The sequence below is a fragment of the Cricetulus griseus genome, chromosome 3 (assembly GCF_003668045.3).
Source record: "Cricetulus griseus strain 17A/GY chromosome 3, alternate assembly CriGri-PICRH-1.0, whole genome shotgun sequence".
In the NCBI taxonomy this organism is placed as follows: Eukaryota; Metazoa; Chordata; class Mammalia; order Rodentia; family Cricetidae; genus Cricetulus; species Cricetulus griseus.
Window position 1 is genome coordinate 250,035,409 of NC_048596.1, and position 15,472 is coordinate 250,050,880.

Genomic DNA, 15,472 nt, shown 5'->3' on the forward strand with positions numbered 1-15,472 from the left:
CAAACAGCTTTGTCAGCAGGAGAACATCAGGTTCTCAACCCCCTCCCTTCAGGATCTACAATATAGAAACATGCTGGGTCTGTTCACCCTTGGTGTTGAATCTCTTACCTGTGAATAAAGGCTTTTTGCCTTCTGCTCTGGCCTGAAAAAGGAAGCATGTTATTCCCTTTAAGGGCAGAGAAGCAAAAGGCTACACCAGCAAATGCACAGCTGCACCTCCAGATCTCCGTCTGTCAGAAAGGGGCAGAGCCTGTGCGTCCTTGAAAAGGGGACTATATGTGATTACAGACTCATGGTACAGGGTCACTGTGCTTCCTAAGTTTCCATGCCATTGGCAGTGTGGAGGGAAAGAACATTTAACTTACCTTTGTCAAACCCGACACTTCTCCCTTGGCCAGTGGCTTGCTGATGGATGGCGTGTAGATTTTGGTGTCCAATACTGGCTGTCCTTTCAAAAAGTGTTTTCCTGATTCATAAATGTCTACTTCAACCATTTTCCCCATGAATTCAGGGTTCTTTGGCACTAAAACCTTAAAACAGATTTTCAGAAATGGGAAGTTTTTAGTATCAGCCTTATTTTACAATAGTTCTAGGCTATAGAACAATGACATAGGAAGGCTTCTTGCTCCCACACCACTCTCTCCACATTAACTTCTTACAGTAGCACAGTGTGTTTGTCACAGTGAAGAATGAAAAATGATATGCCACCACCAACTAAGTCCTCACTTTATTTAAATGTCTGCAGACAGTTCTGTTCTGGGATCCCATTACAGAGTGCGCTATCTCCTGGCTGCTCAAGGATTTGGAGCCCTGGAGAGTGGCGAGGCTTCTCTGGGAGGAGCCAAGGGGCTTCAGACCCAGGGCCTCTCCATCACCAGACGCCAGCTGTCCTGAAGCACAGTGGCAGGAAGCCTGTGAAATTTCCAACAGCCAGCCAAACACTTCTGGACTGGTCTCTGATAGTCTGCCCTTGCCTGTACTGCACAAGGAAGAGAACAGATTCAAAAGTTATGAAAGCCTCACACTTCCAATACTTTCCAATTTAGCTGTCAGAAAAATGGTTCAGTAGATGCTTCAAATGAAGGCCCTGTGTGTGTGTGTGTGTGTGTGTGTGTGTGTGTGTGTGAGAGAGAGAGAGAGAGAGAGAGAGAGAGAGAGAGAGAGAGAGAGGGAGACAGAGAGTGTGTGTGAGAGACAGAGAGTGTGTGTGAGAGAGAGAAGAGAGAGTGTGTATGTGAGAGAGAGTGTGTGTGTGTCCGCATGCACGCACACACGCGTGTGCATATATGCAAAAGGGCAAGAGGAAGGGCATTTTGAAGCAATTTTTTAGGTAGTACAGCACATTGGTGTTTGTCAAAATGACTCCTCTGGCCTTTCATGCCTTTTGTTGTTAGAAAAGAAATGTGTGTGTTAGTCTCATGAGCCAATCTCTATCCAGAAGCAGTCACTCTGAAAGCCACTTTAGCTGGCTCACAGGGAACTGTTAAACGGCTGTTTCTGCTAGAGATTGCTGATACACTGATAGAGATCCATGTTTACCTCATCGAATGTCTCCTCTTGTTGGGAACCTACAGGTAGTTTGTATGCATTCTATCCCTGACACCTCTGCTTTAGTACTGTAGCTACTTGCCAACCTCTTCAAGTCAGGATCCAACATAAATAGACCAGTGCTAAACCAATAATCCTTTGATATTTTGATGCAATCTTATTCAGAAATAAAAACTCTGCTTTGAAAGGCTTAGTTATAGAGACAGAAAAAAAGGGGGGTGGGTGTCAGGAAAGGACAGGGAAGATCCTGCAGTTGCCACACTGGGTGTTGGTCTTTCTGAAGTCAGTTTTTTTGTTTTGTTTTGTTTTGTTTTGTTTTTTATGATCACTACACACATGGCTTCATCAAAGGATAGGAAAAAGGTCACCTGGAGGGTGACTGACTCATGGCAAACAGGCCAACTAAAAGAACATTAGTATCAGGTCCTTTTAAATTAATTTTTATAAAGTAAGAAAATCCCTAAACCCAAACCATGCCTAGAAATTTTGGTGCTATTCCTGGGGAATATACACCTTCTTGATCTGCTGCCTTGACCTGAATGAAGGGCTCAGTGTTTCTTGTTTTTTTTCCCCTCGGGTTTTAATAATTGGAAAAAGCCCAACTGCCTTACACTGGAGGAAACAGCTAATGAGGCATGCCATTGCCTTTTAAATGAAGGGGGAACGTTTCCCTGCTGAGGCACAAACCCAGATGGCAGGAGAAAGCAGAGGGAAGAGGCAACCAAAATACATCAGAGTCCTCCCCAAGGCTGAGCAGAGGGTTGTCCTGCATAGGAGAATGGCTCTTCCTGAGATGGGAACTGGAAGAGGCTCAGCTTAAAGCTGAGGTACGGGGGCTCCTTCCTCAGTTGTGGCCATCTCTGTACCCAACAAGCGTGTCTACTTGGGCTCTGAGAAGTCCCACCTAGGAACTGCTGCCCAGTTTGATAGCATTCCATGTGGATAAGTAATAGTGAGGCCTCTTCACTGCTCTCTAAATCCAGTAGTGGTTTCCCTTGCCCAGCCTTATCTGAAGTGCCCACATAGTACTTAATAATCCCCAAATTCCAATTCTAGTCACGACCCAGAGAGAGAAAGAGAGAGAGAGAGAAAAAAAAAAAACCCACTTCTCATCTGATGAGAAAGAACAGAAGGATAGGAAATACCATTCGACTCTAAGGAAAATTAATACGGCTCAGAACCATCTGTGGCCATCCCACACCACTCTGAGTGTCTCCTAGGACACGTTTCCCATTGTCCTCCTTGGTCCATCCAGGGTTCTTCCCCCAGGGAAGCACTCTGTAAGTCACATCTGATATGCCCCGCCCCCAGGGGGGGAAGGGGGTAAAGTCCCAGGTGGTGACTGAAGTCAGGTGCTTCTAAAGATCCCTCTACAGTGGCTGTTTGTTTACTGGGTAGGTATTTTTGGTTTGATTTAATTTTTCTATGTTTTTAAGATTTCTACTTTGCTAAAAAGGCTGGGAACAGCAGAGAAAGGGCCTATTTGGACTCCATTCAGACAGATTAACCACCGAGGAGGCCTTGTGAGGGTGAAACAACTTCCCTCAGAGGGTTTTAGAGGCCACCCACCCTTGCCAGTCTTCCTCACCTACCTGCAACTCATGCTGATGTGCATATTCTCTCCCCTGCCTTCCTAACAGGGCCCCTCTCTACTCTCTTTGTGCTAGCTGCTCAGTTCCCAATGCCTAGAAGCCCAAGGCTGCCCTGTCCTAGACTAGTGTGGCCCAAAGTACACTCAGTAACTGAAAAAAAAAAAAAAAAAATCAGGCTCCCCTTCTATAGCCTGGTCCCTTGATTCAGTCCTTTGCTTAAACTTTCAGAACTGAATTTGTATTCAAAAGTGAATATGAATGATTCTTACCTGCTCATAGAATCGATTATGTGCAACATAAAACTTGGAGTCAAAAGATTCTTCTGTTACTAGCACTTGTTGTCTTTCACCAATCTGGGGGAAGAAGAAAAGACAAGGGTAAAGAAACAAGAATTCCAAAATATCTCTGTGAGTTCTAGACCAGCCTGGTCTACAGAGTGAGTTCCAGGACAACCAGGGCTACACAGAGAAACTGTATTTTGAAAAAAAAAAAAAAAAAGTATCAGCCCATATAGTGTCCTGGGCCATAGCTGCTTCTTGCTTTTAAAGCAGGCTGTAGATGGTCGGTCAGTTGCTTGACAACACTAAACATCACTCATTCAAATCTCTTGAAAAACATTACCTTTGCAGGAATGCAAAACCACCACAGCACAAACTCAGTTTTTATGTGACTAGGAAACCACTTGATCAGATTTCTTTCTTCCACACAAGAAAGAAATAAATAAATAAAGAAAGAAAGAAAGAAAGAAAGAAAGAAAGAAAGAAAGAAAAAAGCTCCTAAAATACACCAAGATCTAAATATCACTTTGTTTCTTGCAACAAACTCGAATAACAAGCCAGGACAAGCTGCTTCTAATCCAAATTCAGGGAAATATTTTGGCAATATGGGAGAATAGTAATAAACATTAATTTGAGTTATGAGGGATATAACACTAAGAAAATGCACCCAAGACTAGTCATTAGGGCTGCAAAGATGGCTCAGTGATGAAGTGTACACACAGTTCCTCCAGAAGACCAACATTTGAGTCCAGCACCCATAGTGGATGGCTGGCAGCTGCCTGTAACTCCTGCTCCTGGGAATCTGATTTTCTTTTCCGGCTCCAGGGGCACCTGTACTCACTCATGTGCACATATCCCCTTCTTCACAGACAGACAGACAGACAAGCGCACACACACACACACACACACACACACACACACACACACACACACACACACACACACAAGCTAATTTAAAACATACACATAATTTAAAAAACAAAATTAGCCGTTAGGCCTTTACACCTAAGTCTCCCACATGTTCCATATAATTCTGAAATTATGACTAATTTGTGAATCTATTTACTTGTTATATATATTTTTCTCTTTTGCAGGCAAGTGTCGTTTTGTTGTAGCTACAACTCCATGCCATTGTTTTTGTTTTTAAGAGCAAACATGAAATTATGAAATTTGCTGATCAATGCATGGAACTAGAAAACACTATACAACTGAGTGAGGTAACCAATATCAGAACCAGAAAGACACATGTTACATGTTCCACTCCTAGGTGATCTTTAAATGTGTGTGTTTAATTTGGAGAATATGTAGAATCCAGAAAGCCAGAGGGTGCTTTGGTAGGGAGTGGGGGAGAAGCACCTTGAAGCAAAATGATAGAACACAGATGATGTAAGTGGGGGGAAGGTTTAGGTGTAAAGAGGGATGGGAGGGTAGGGCCTAGGGAGAAGGATGACTAATACTAAAAGATGTTATATGTATTTATAAGCTTATATAAATATACATACACACATATATTTATATAAGAGTTTAACTGGAATTACCCTTCACTGGGGATAATGTTCCTTCTTATGTTGGATAGTTTTTGCCACCTTGACACAAGCTAGAGTCACTTTAGAAGAAGGAGCTTCAATTGAGAAAGTGCACCCACCAGACTAGTTTGTGGAAAAGCCTGCGGGACATTTTCTTGATTAATGAATGGTGTGGTTGGGCCTACCTTACTGTGGGTGGTGGCACTTCTGGGCAGGCGGTTCTGAGTGTATAAGAAGCTGGCTGAGCTGGGTGGTGGTGGCGCACGCCTTTAATCCCAGCACTTGGGAGACAGAGCCAGGCAGATCTCTGTGAGTTCGAGGGCAATCTGGTCTACAAAGCTACATAGAGAAACCCTGTCTTGGGGGATTAAAAAAAAAAAAAAAAAAAAAAAAAAAAAAAAAAAAAAAAAAAAAAAAAAAGTAGCAGGCTGAGCAAACCATGGGGAGCAAGCAAGTCAGTAAGCAGCACTCCTCCATGGCCTCTGTGTTAGTTCCTTTCTGCTTGAGTTATTGCCCTGACTTTCATGGATGAGGGAAGTCGTACAATGAAATAAAGCCTTTCCGCCTCAAATAATTTGTGGCCATGATGCTTCACCAGCACAATAGGAACTCTAAGATAATCCTAAAAGCCACAGTTTTCCAAATAAAATTCCAGTGCCAGGTGTGGGGTACCTCCCCTTGAGAGATGTCCTGGAAGCTCCCAAAACAATACAGGCCATTGCCATTGTTCTTCCTTGCCCCATTCGAACTTGATGGCAAGACCCTATTGCTAAAGACACCACACTCTTTGGTCACAGGACATGGAGAAAACAAGTTGGTCCTGAATAGGAAGCTGCTTCTCTGCCACCTAGCTTTCACAGTATTAGAAGGCGCTGTATAGGCTTAAAAACATCATCCACAGTCTTGCTCAACTGTGAACCCTGTGAACTAGAGTAATAGGGATAGCAAGATAGCCATGGGTGCAATAGTGGCACACATGTTATGGAAGCAATCTCTTCCCCACCTCCCCATTCGACAGGAGGAAACTTTTGCCTGTTATTGTTAATCTGACCAAGCATCTATGGTTTGGGGACCTCACAGGCCCCAGAGGTGAATCTACAACTATTATTCTGCTAAATGGACATAGTATCAAATTGCCCTCAAAATTAATATCTTTATGTACATATATTAGTGCAGCTCTCAGACCTCAGAGAAGTTTTTCTTTTTTTCTTTTTCTTCTTCTGTGAATGGTGGTTAAAGCAGAAACTTAAAGCTGGTTAAAGTACAGAGAATTAGTGTCAGTGGGGTAGTTAGCCACAAATGGACATCTATTACCTCATCCCCACCAGCCTCAGGCTCATGGAACAGTATAGAAGAAGGAATGGAAAGACTGTAAGAGCCAGAGACAAGGGAGGATGGAAACAAAACAGTGTCTTCTGGACATGACAAGAACACGGACCTCATGAACTCATAGCAATGTATTGTCGGCATAAGACTGGCACAAGGTTAGGCCGCTTAGCACTCTAGCCCAGAGCAGGGAAGGGCTCTCAACCTCCATCTCGGAGTAGCTACTGGTAGCTGATTCATTATGGAGAAGGGAGAGCTCATTTTCTTTAAGAGTGTAGCCCCTGGTAGGTTGACCATGCTCCAGTGGGTGGCCTCACACCCATGAGTATATGGGTCACATAAACTGGAATCAGTGGGTAATTAGAACAAGAGAGAACACAAGCTGGGGAAGAGGGGTGGATCACTGAGGAGTTAGGGAAAGAAATATAGGATGAATATGACAAACTCTATGAAAGTCTCAAAGAAGTAATAAAAATACATTTTAAAAAGCAACCAACCAATGGGCCTGTTAGGTCTGTGTTTCCAAATTATGTTGCTGTTTTTAATGATCATAAGTTAAATAAGCCAAATAATGGCTAAAGAAATGTGACTATGTTCCCTCCCAATTGTCATTTCCAAGTTTATTCCACTGTAAAATATATCATTTAAAGGATCAATTACTTAAAAAACAAAACTCAACCTTGTCAAAAATGTCTGTTCCATCAAACCAGCTGTAAAACTGCCTGGAATTGCTTTTGCTGTTGCTACTTGGTAAATACACCCCATACTGGCAGAAAGTCCTATTCTCATGTGTGGGGACTTGTCACTGTGTTCAGGCAGTTATCATTTAGGAACCATAAACACAGCTGCACTGAACAGACCACCTAACAATTAAAAAAACAACAGAGTAAACTCCCCACTCCCTCTTACATTGCCAATACCTAAGTACACCCCAGTGTGCCATCTAGCTTACCACCCTATTCAAAATGCAGTCTCCTTAGCCAAAGGCTGTGAGGTCTCTGATGGCTTTTTTTTTTTTTACAAGACAGATTTTACTCCCCAAAAAGTAATGCACACTTCTATAATACATCTCTTTAAAAACAATCTAAATATACCCCCAAGGAAAGTTCCTCCAATTTCTATGATGAGCTTCCAGAGTTCCATTTATCAAAAAAGACTGGTAAATAGTAGGTTTCATGGGTGCTTATTCTTCTGGAGAAAGCTGGCATATTTACACACAGCTCACAGTGTGAGTTGCTTATGACTTAGGATAAGTACCTGTCGATGGTTCTTAAGGTAATCTGCAATTATACTTCATCTAGCGTTAACACTGTGAGAACACTGAAGGTGCGAGCTATTCCTTGTTTCTCTATGCTTGTTGTAATTTATGTGGCCAGTTGTTTCATTTCATGTGGAGATAAAAATGCTGACAGTAAAATACAGGTATACAGTAAAACAAAAGCAAACAACAACAAAAAACTTTGTACGCTTATATAGGCAGCTGGGATGGTGATCAATCAGAGAACCATTTTAGGTGAGCCTTTATCTGTCATTTGCCAGAGGCTCAGAACAATAATATGTGAAATGGACAGTAGCAAACACCTTTCCGGTCATGGACCTTGGGTCACTGTGGCAGTTCTTATAATTCCCAGAAGATACTGAACAAAAGAGAGTGGAAGACAGCTGGGCACTGTTTAGAACTGCTGCAATCTATCCCTACCTGTAAAAGTCACAGTAAGAACTAATAAGGCTCCCCTTTTCAATTTTTGTGAATGAAGACTTGGACTGGCTATCAATCACAACCATGAAGAGAACTGACTCTTTCAAGTCACCCTGGAAGTTGTAGAAGCTGAGGAAAGATATTTCCAAGAAGCACTTGGCTTTGGGAACAATAAAAACCTTACAGATTTGCCATATTATATGTAAGCCTCATGTCTTCTATATTTTTAAATGAATCTTTCAATGCTGGGCATGGATTTCAGGGTTTAGTAACTTCAGGTCTGGTAAGTTGCCTGCCACTGAGTTGCACCCCAGTCACCTAGCCTCATTTAGAGGAATTTTTTTTTTTTTTTTTTTTTATGTTTTCTGACTATGATCCCTCCCCCAAATCTTTAATTCCATTAAAGACTCACCTATCAAGATTCACAGTGACCAGCATGGTGTGTCTTATCATGAGTGCTTCTGCTAGCAGAGTGAGGAGGCCCGGCCCCAGAGATAAAAACAGGGCATCTGACAGGAGGGGTAGGCACAGGCCTCCTTAGGCACATCTGACCACACCTCCTAGCTACTTTGCTAGCAGCACCAGGCCACAACTGCTGCTAAGATTTGGCCTTCTACAGCTCCCTCCAGTGAAAGAACTCTACCAAATGGCTGGAGTCACCCACAGGAATTCAGGATCATGTTACTCTGTAAAATAATCAAAACAAATCCTGCAATCATGTAAGGGGCTGGAAAACAGGTTTTTCAAAAACCCTCTAGTGGCAGCACAATACCATACTCAGCAGAAAGAGTTAAGCTGTCATTGGCAAAGCTATAGAATGTTCAAAGGGTGACTTCAAAACAACCTTGACATTCCAGGACAAGAAGAAAGGCATGGTGAGACACAGAGGGAGCATGTGATCTAGCAGCACCCAAGGGGGGTGGAAAACAAACAAACAAACACAAAAAACCAAATAAACTCTATGACACCTAACTCAAAGTCACATGGAATGCAACGTATGTGGAAAGGAGAGCAGAGCAAGGGTACAGGGTGTCTGTCAGATGATTGTCAAGATGAAAGAGACCTGACCATCCTTTGGCTATGAGAAGTTGGTAGAAACAAGAGAGATGAGAGGAGGAATACAATACTTAAAAGACCTGGCACTTGGTTCCCAGAACCTACATCAAGTGGCTTACAACTGCCTAAAGCTCCAGTTCTTGCAATCTGATGCCCCTCTACACTCTATTAGAAACCTGTACACACATATCACACACACACACACACACACACACACACACACACACACACACACACACACCAAAAAACAAAAACATAATGAAAAATTAAACAAAAGACTTTCACACTCAAGTTTTATGTCATCTTTTACTCCAGATCTGTAGCTAGGAACTGATGTGAACCCAAGGCTTCATGGGAGTCTGGCAAAGGAAATGGTGTAATACTGGCTGATTCTTTTCTCACAGTTAGCAAACATATGCAGACAGCACCGAAAAATGACACTTTCTTCTGCACTAAAACTAATAATTTGATCTATAATGGCCACCAAAGAGCACTTACAAGTTCCTTAAAGGGTTCCCCATGACCAAAACCCTGTCAGAGTTTAACAAACCTCTTAAGAAAAAAAAACAAAACCCTCAGAATTTGGGTGGCAGCGGCACATGCCTCTAATCCCAGCACGTGAGAGGTAGAGGCAGGAGGATCTCTGTGAGTTTGAGGCCAGCTTGGTCTACAGAGCGAGTTCCAGGACATCCAGGACCATTAGACAGAGAAATACAGTCTCGAAAAACAAAAAATTACAAACAAGCAAAAAACAAACCTTAGAAAGATGCTTCTTGTCTTTCTTGTATGTAATTTTGCAGTCAGATAAATAAAATGTGTATTTATTTAATTTATGACCACTTGGAGCTGAAGAGTTTTGCTTACTAGTATAAGCCCCCATTTGGGTGTTTCTATGGCAAATTCAGTTTCCCTTTGCAAAGCTTTGATCTTCAGAACATCCGCCAGGAAAAAACAATGATACTAACTGGGAAGCAAGAGATAATGTGGCCCACTTGCTTGTTTCTTAATTCAGTTCTTTGGACTTTCTAGAGTGGCTCCTGGTCTTAGTATCCACTAAGTAGACTCGGCAGTTTAGTCATCAAATGTCAGCAGAGAAAGTGATTTTCCCAAGGATGTGTAAAAACCTTCATTTAACCCATCTTAACCTAACTTTAAAAGGTCACTCTGTGAAATATGAACTTTAAAAAGTCCTGTAAAACTAGCTGTTTACATAGATTGGATGGTTGAATGAAGTGAGGACAGGTGAGCAGAAATTCTCACAAGATCCTGAGTGAAGCAGAGGCCTCCAAGAGCTGCTGGGAAATACAGTCCTTGCCCATGACAGTCAGTGTGGTCCAGTGGTCCAGGCCTTGGAAAGACCAGGTGAGAGAACGAATCTTAGTACTTACTCACAATCTCTCCCTGCCCACCCCTCTCTTCTCATTTCTTTCTATTTTGCAACTAAGACAGAAAATAGAAAATAAAGAGAAAAAAAATACTATGAACCTGGAGGACACTTAGCAGGGTCTCCCAAGACAGGGTCATTGGCTCAGTAGCAGTGGCCAAGAGAAAGAAGCCTTTGAAATTCATGGACATCATTCGGCAGTATCTGACTTCTTGTGGGTACAGAAACACAGTAGAGGACAGACAGAAAGCAGTGCTTTCCCAATCCAGTTCCTGTGCAGGCTTTCAGCCCGTTACATCACCAGAGGTTGTATCACCTTCAGCACATCTCAGCTTAAGATTTCCCAAGTGCTGAAGCTGAGAGGGTCAGTCTAGCCTCACGGCTGGAGAACATGCGTGAATAAGGGCCACTTAGTTAAGAAAACAGTGGTTTCCCACAGAATCCGGCTGCTGACTGCATGCTCCATCAGAACTACTCTGTTTCCCTCATTTCTACTCAAACAATACCCTGAAATACTATACAAAATTTTGGAGAGAAAAACTGAAAACAACCGCTAGAAGAAAGGAGCTGTTACTCAAATTCAAGACTAAGGTGGGGGTATTTTGGTGAATTCCTTTAATTTGGTAAGAAAAGGGACTATCTAAATCCTCTTTATATTAGAAAAAGCAAAGGGGATCTCTAAACTCATGTGAGGCTTTACCTGCACACTGCATATGAAGTGTTTCCTTTCCTATATTTTCTCCTTCTTTTTACCTTTCTGTTATGTAGCAGGCTTTCTTTTGGGCCACCAACTAGCTCCCAAATCATGACACGTAGACTTATTACTAGTTATGAATGCTCAGCCTTATCTTATGCTTTTCCCACTAGCTCTTATAACTTAGTTTAACCTGTTCTCTTCAACTATGTTTTGCCTCAGGGCTTTTTTACCTTTCTTTTCTTCTGTATGTCCTGCTGCTTGTGTCTGGCTGGCAGCTGCCTGGCCCCACAGCCCCACACTGCTCCCTCTCCTCTTTCTTCTTGAGCTTAGATTCCTCTTCCTACTTATTCTGTCTTCCTGCCAGCCCTGCCTGTCTCTCTCCTGCCTAGCTATTGGCCATTCAGCTTTTTATTAGACCAATCAGGTGCCTTAGGCAGTCAAGGTGAAACAAATGCAACACATCTTTACATAATTAAACAAATGCCACATAAACAAATGTAACACACACTTTTACATAGTTAAAGTAATATTTCACAACATTGTTACACTTAGGAAAACTGAGAAGTGGATTTGGAAAATAACATCAATGTAATTTCTATTTTCAATTCTGGGTTATAACAAGTTTTAGTATTGAAACAAAAAAGTGACACAAAAACCAACAAAGGTCAGAGTTATTTATTTAGAAAATCTGTAAATATTCACACACGTGTGCATGCGTGCGCGCGCGCGCGCGCACACACACACACACACACACACACACACACACACACACACACGTGAGAGTAATATCTATTGCTTGAAAAGATGTAAGATAGTAAAGAAATGATCCCCCGAAAGAGTCTAACAGTTGCTTTTTCTAAGGTGGGCTTGGAGACAACTCCTGAAATTCTAGTACTTGGGTGGATAAGGCAGGAGGTTTATCACAAGTTTGAGTCCATATGCCTACTTACCAAGTTCTGGGCCAGGCTATGCTACAGTGTGAGACCCTGTCTCAAAAACAAAATTACCTTTTCTGTCCATACTTGTTTTCAAAAAAAGAATGGAGATTAAAGCTTAACCTGTATGTACTTATGATCATTTATATCACAGTCCTAATCAACCTGAATTTTATCTCTGCCCTACAAAATATTATGACATGCTACTTCTGTGGCTAAGTATTTTTTCTTTTATTGTAGATAATAAAATGCAATTTTTCTACCTGACTGACTTCTGAATGCATGACTCTGGGAAATGTCAAATGTCTTTCATTAGCTCCAGTCAAATTAAGTTTACCCCACCCCCCAAGCTGCCTGGAACATGTTAAACACAAGGCTGTGACCTTAAGCTGTGGAATATTATTTCTAGTGTCTGTGCAGAAGCCTGCCCTCACATACACCTTTAGACTAATTACTGTAGTGTGCTGTTGCCAGTGAACCGCTGTAATTACACTTGGAGAAAAGCATGGTCTTGTTCTCTGCTAATGAAAATGATAACCTTTCCATTTTGACTCATCACTCACAACAGGCAGAGCGTGCGAGGCTGGATCTCCAGGTACCACTCTACATTCTGACTGTTTATGCTCACTTCTGTGTTCACGCCTGACAGGCCCTGGAATTAAAGAACCAGGCATACGTATACTAAAGAGAGTCAACAGTGATAATAGCAATAGCATTAAATTTTAACACCATCCTTACAGCACAGTGTCATTCTGTAATGAAAAAGGACTGCAGCACAGGAATGTGTGGCAGGAAACAAGCAATGAGCCGCAGCCCGTCAGAGCCCACGAAGCTAGCTTGCAGTTGCCTGGGCTACTCAAGGGCTCATAAGAGATGGTGACTTTTATTTTTAAAGGAATTTGCGTCTAATTGTGAGACAATGATAAAAATATTTTAGTTATTGTAAAAGACATTCTCTGTGTGGAAAAACACTGTTTAGCTATGCTTATCAACAGGGCTAATTTTATTCAAGAGGGAAAAGAACACTGCTTTGAAGCAGAATGTCTGTGCTTTTAAAGTCATCTATATTTGCATACAGATTAAATGCTATGAGGATCTCACTGGCTCTGTCACTTCTTTCTTTCACTCAGAAATAACATAAATATGAAGGATGTCTGAAAAACAGGTCCTTCCAAAGTCCTTTCTCTCAAAATGACACAGGACACAGAAACCACACTCCAGATAGGTTAGGCTGACCAAAGCCACTCTGCCAGAAGCCTTAGTCCCCTTCCTTTCCTGCCCTGGCTGGCTCACTTTCTTCTAGCTATGTGACCACCCTAGCCACAAAGGCAAATCCTGGTAGTTTCTTCCGAGCTGGAGGCCAAACCTCACCTTTCATTCCAGAACTGCTTTCACCTACTGACAGAGAGCCAAAAGCAGTGGTGCCTAGTCACTTGACAGGTGACCATCCAACACTGATCAAAAAGAAACTCTACATCTAGCCTGACTAGACTTGGAATCTGAGCATCTTTGGAGGTGTAACTACTAGCTTGGTATTGCAGAACATTTCAGGGCACCTCCTACAGTGCTTTAGTGGAACTGTGTGTGTGTGTGTGTGTGTGTGTGTGTGTGTGTGTGTGTGTGTGTGTGTTTAATTGTGGCACTGTTGGACGGCATGAGGTGTATGCTGTCAACAAACTCACACAAATCCTTTGTCCTTATCACAGATCCGGCAGCAGTATGTCAAATCTATTTTTCCCAGCACAGGGTAAGTGCTACCATGTCCGGGCAGTATGGAAAAGTGCTCAGACTTCATAACTAGTTGAGTTGTTTGGCTAGATATTGGCAGTAAAATTTACCCAAGGTATCTTACTAATGTGCCTATGTTGCTTCACATGAGATATGTAGATAGGTTTCCCTACCCCTTTTAAGATTTGTTTTTGTTTTGTGTTTAATAATGTGTATGGGTGTGGGGAGGTATCAGGGTAAGGGATATGTGTATGTCTGTGTGGGTGCCTGAAGAGGCTGCAGGCATGAGACTCCCCCTGAAATTGTTGTTACAGGTACTTCTGGGCCATCTGTCATGGGTGCTAAGAACTAAACCTGGGTCCTCTGGAAGAGCAGGAAGTGCTCTTAACTTAAGCCATCTCTCCAGCTCGCTACCCCCACAAAGCTCAATCCTAAAACATAACTGTTGACTCATGTCTACCCTACTGATCTTTCCCATTGGTCCCTTTTGCTCATTACTTGGTAAGTCCAATTTCATTGATAAGCATCTCTTAAGGGTACAGAAACACACAACATATTTTAACTATATGTAATTTTATTTATCAATCATACATAAGAAAGATGAAAGAAGAGTAAGAAACTATAAAGTGAAATTTTTTTTCACAAAACAATTTTGCCATAAATGTTACATGGCCATGAGATATCTTTATCTATTTATATTGTAATTAATTAACATTTTGTGTATGTGCCTATGGGAATGTGTGTTGTGGTGTGTGTATGAACACACCAACTTTGGGAATTGGTTCTCTCCTTCTACCATGTGGAGTCTTATAAAGCAGCAAACTTGGGCCATCAAGCTTTACCCACTGAACTATCTTACCAGCTGTCAAATGCCAGTTTTTAGAAGTGATTGTACAGTGGTTCCCTCTTGTCTATGTCTTTATTTTCCACAGTTTCAGTGACACTTAGCCAAGCTCACTCTGAAAATCTTGCTTGAAATTACACATTATTCTGAGTAGCATAGTGCTGTCTGGTAACCTCCTGGTATGTCCCACCAAGGACATAATCATCCACTGTTCACAGGATCTGTACAGTATGCACTCTCTGTCTATTAGTACCTACAGCATAATGGGATATTTAGAGAGTGATTGAGACCACTCACATAATATTTACAATATATTGTTATAATTTTATTACCAGTTATTATTATTAGTCTCTTACTGTGCCTTATTTATAAATTAAATTTTATTATAGCAGTGATATAAATATACAAGTCTCGTTCAAAGGGAATAAAGATAACTTATTGTGGAGCCAATATGAGTGACCCTGGCCAGGAACACAGACTTATGCTCCAATTTAGTTTGATAAAGTCCTACAGTGATAGAATGAAGAGCATCGTAAATCAAGGTACTTTCCCAGTCCACTGGTGGGCATACCAGGTAGGCGTTTTAAAGCAAGGTGGGAGATCTCAGCTGCATGCTTCAGAAGCTATCTGAGGACATCCTCAGACTTTTGAATGGTGAAAAGGTGGATTTTGTTTCTACATTCCTAGGATTTACTAATGGTCACAAAGAGGTTAGGGTACATACAGACGAGAATAATAAATGGCTTGTACGGGCATGAAAGATCACCCAAGATAATTAGGCCCTAGAATAGTAACATTCCAAACCTTCCATCATCACTGAAGTTCTCATTCATTAATCAACCTTGAAGGAGTTCAGTGG

The 15,472-nt window shown here is 41.8% G+C and overlaps 1 protein-coding gene across 2 annotated transcripts in view; it reads right to left on the reverse strand.

The window, feature by feature from the left end:
- Positions 1–15,472, reverse strand: part of Cdkal1 (CDK5 regulatory subunit associated protein 1 like 1) — a 562,780-nt gene that overhangs the window by 27,327 nt on the left and 519,981 nt on the right. For both annotated transcript variants that reach the window (XM_027409316.1, XM_027409315.1), the window contains exons 14-15: positions 3,410–3,493; positions 366–530 (exon numbers count right to left, since the gene is read on the reverse strand). In XM_027409316.1, the coding sequence (XP_027265117.1) occupies positions 366–530; positions 3,410–3,493 (249 nt within the window). The remainder of the gene's footprint in view (positions 1–365; positions 531–3,409; positions 3,494–15,472) is intronic.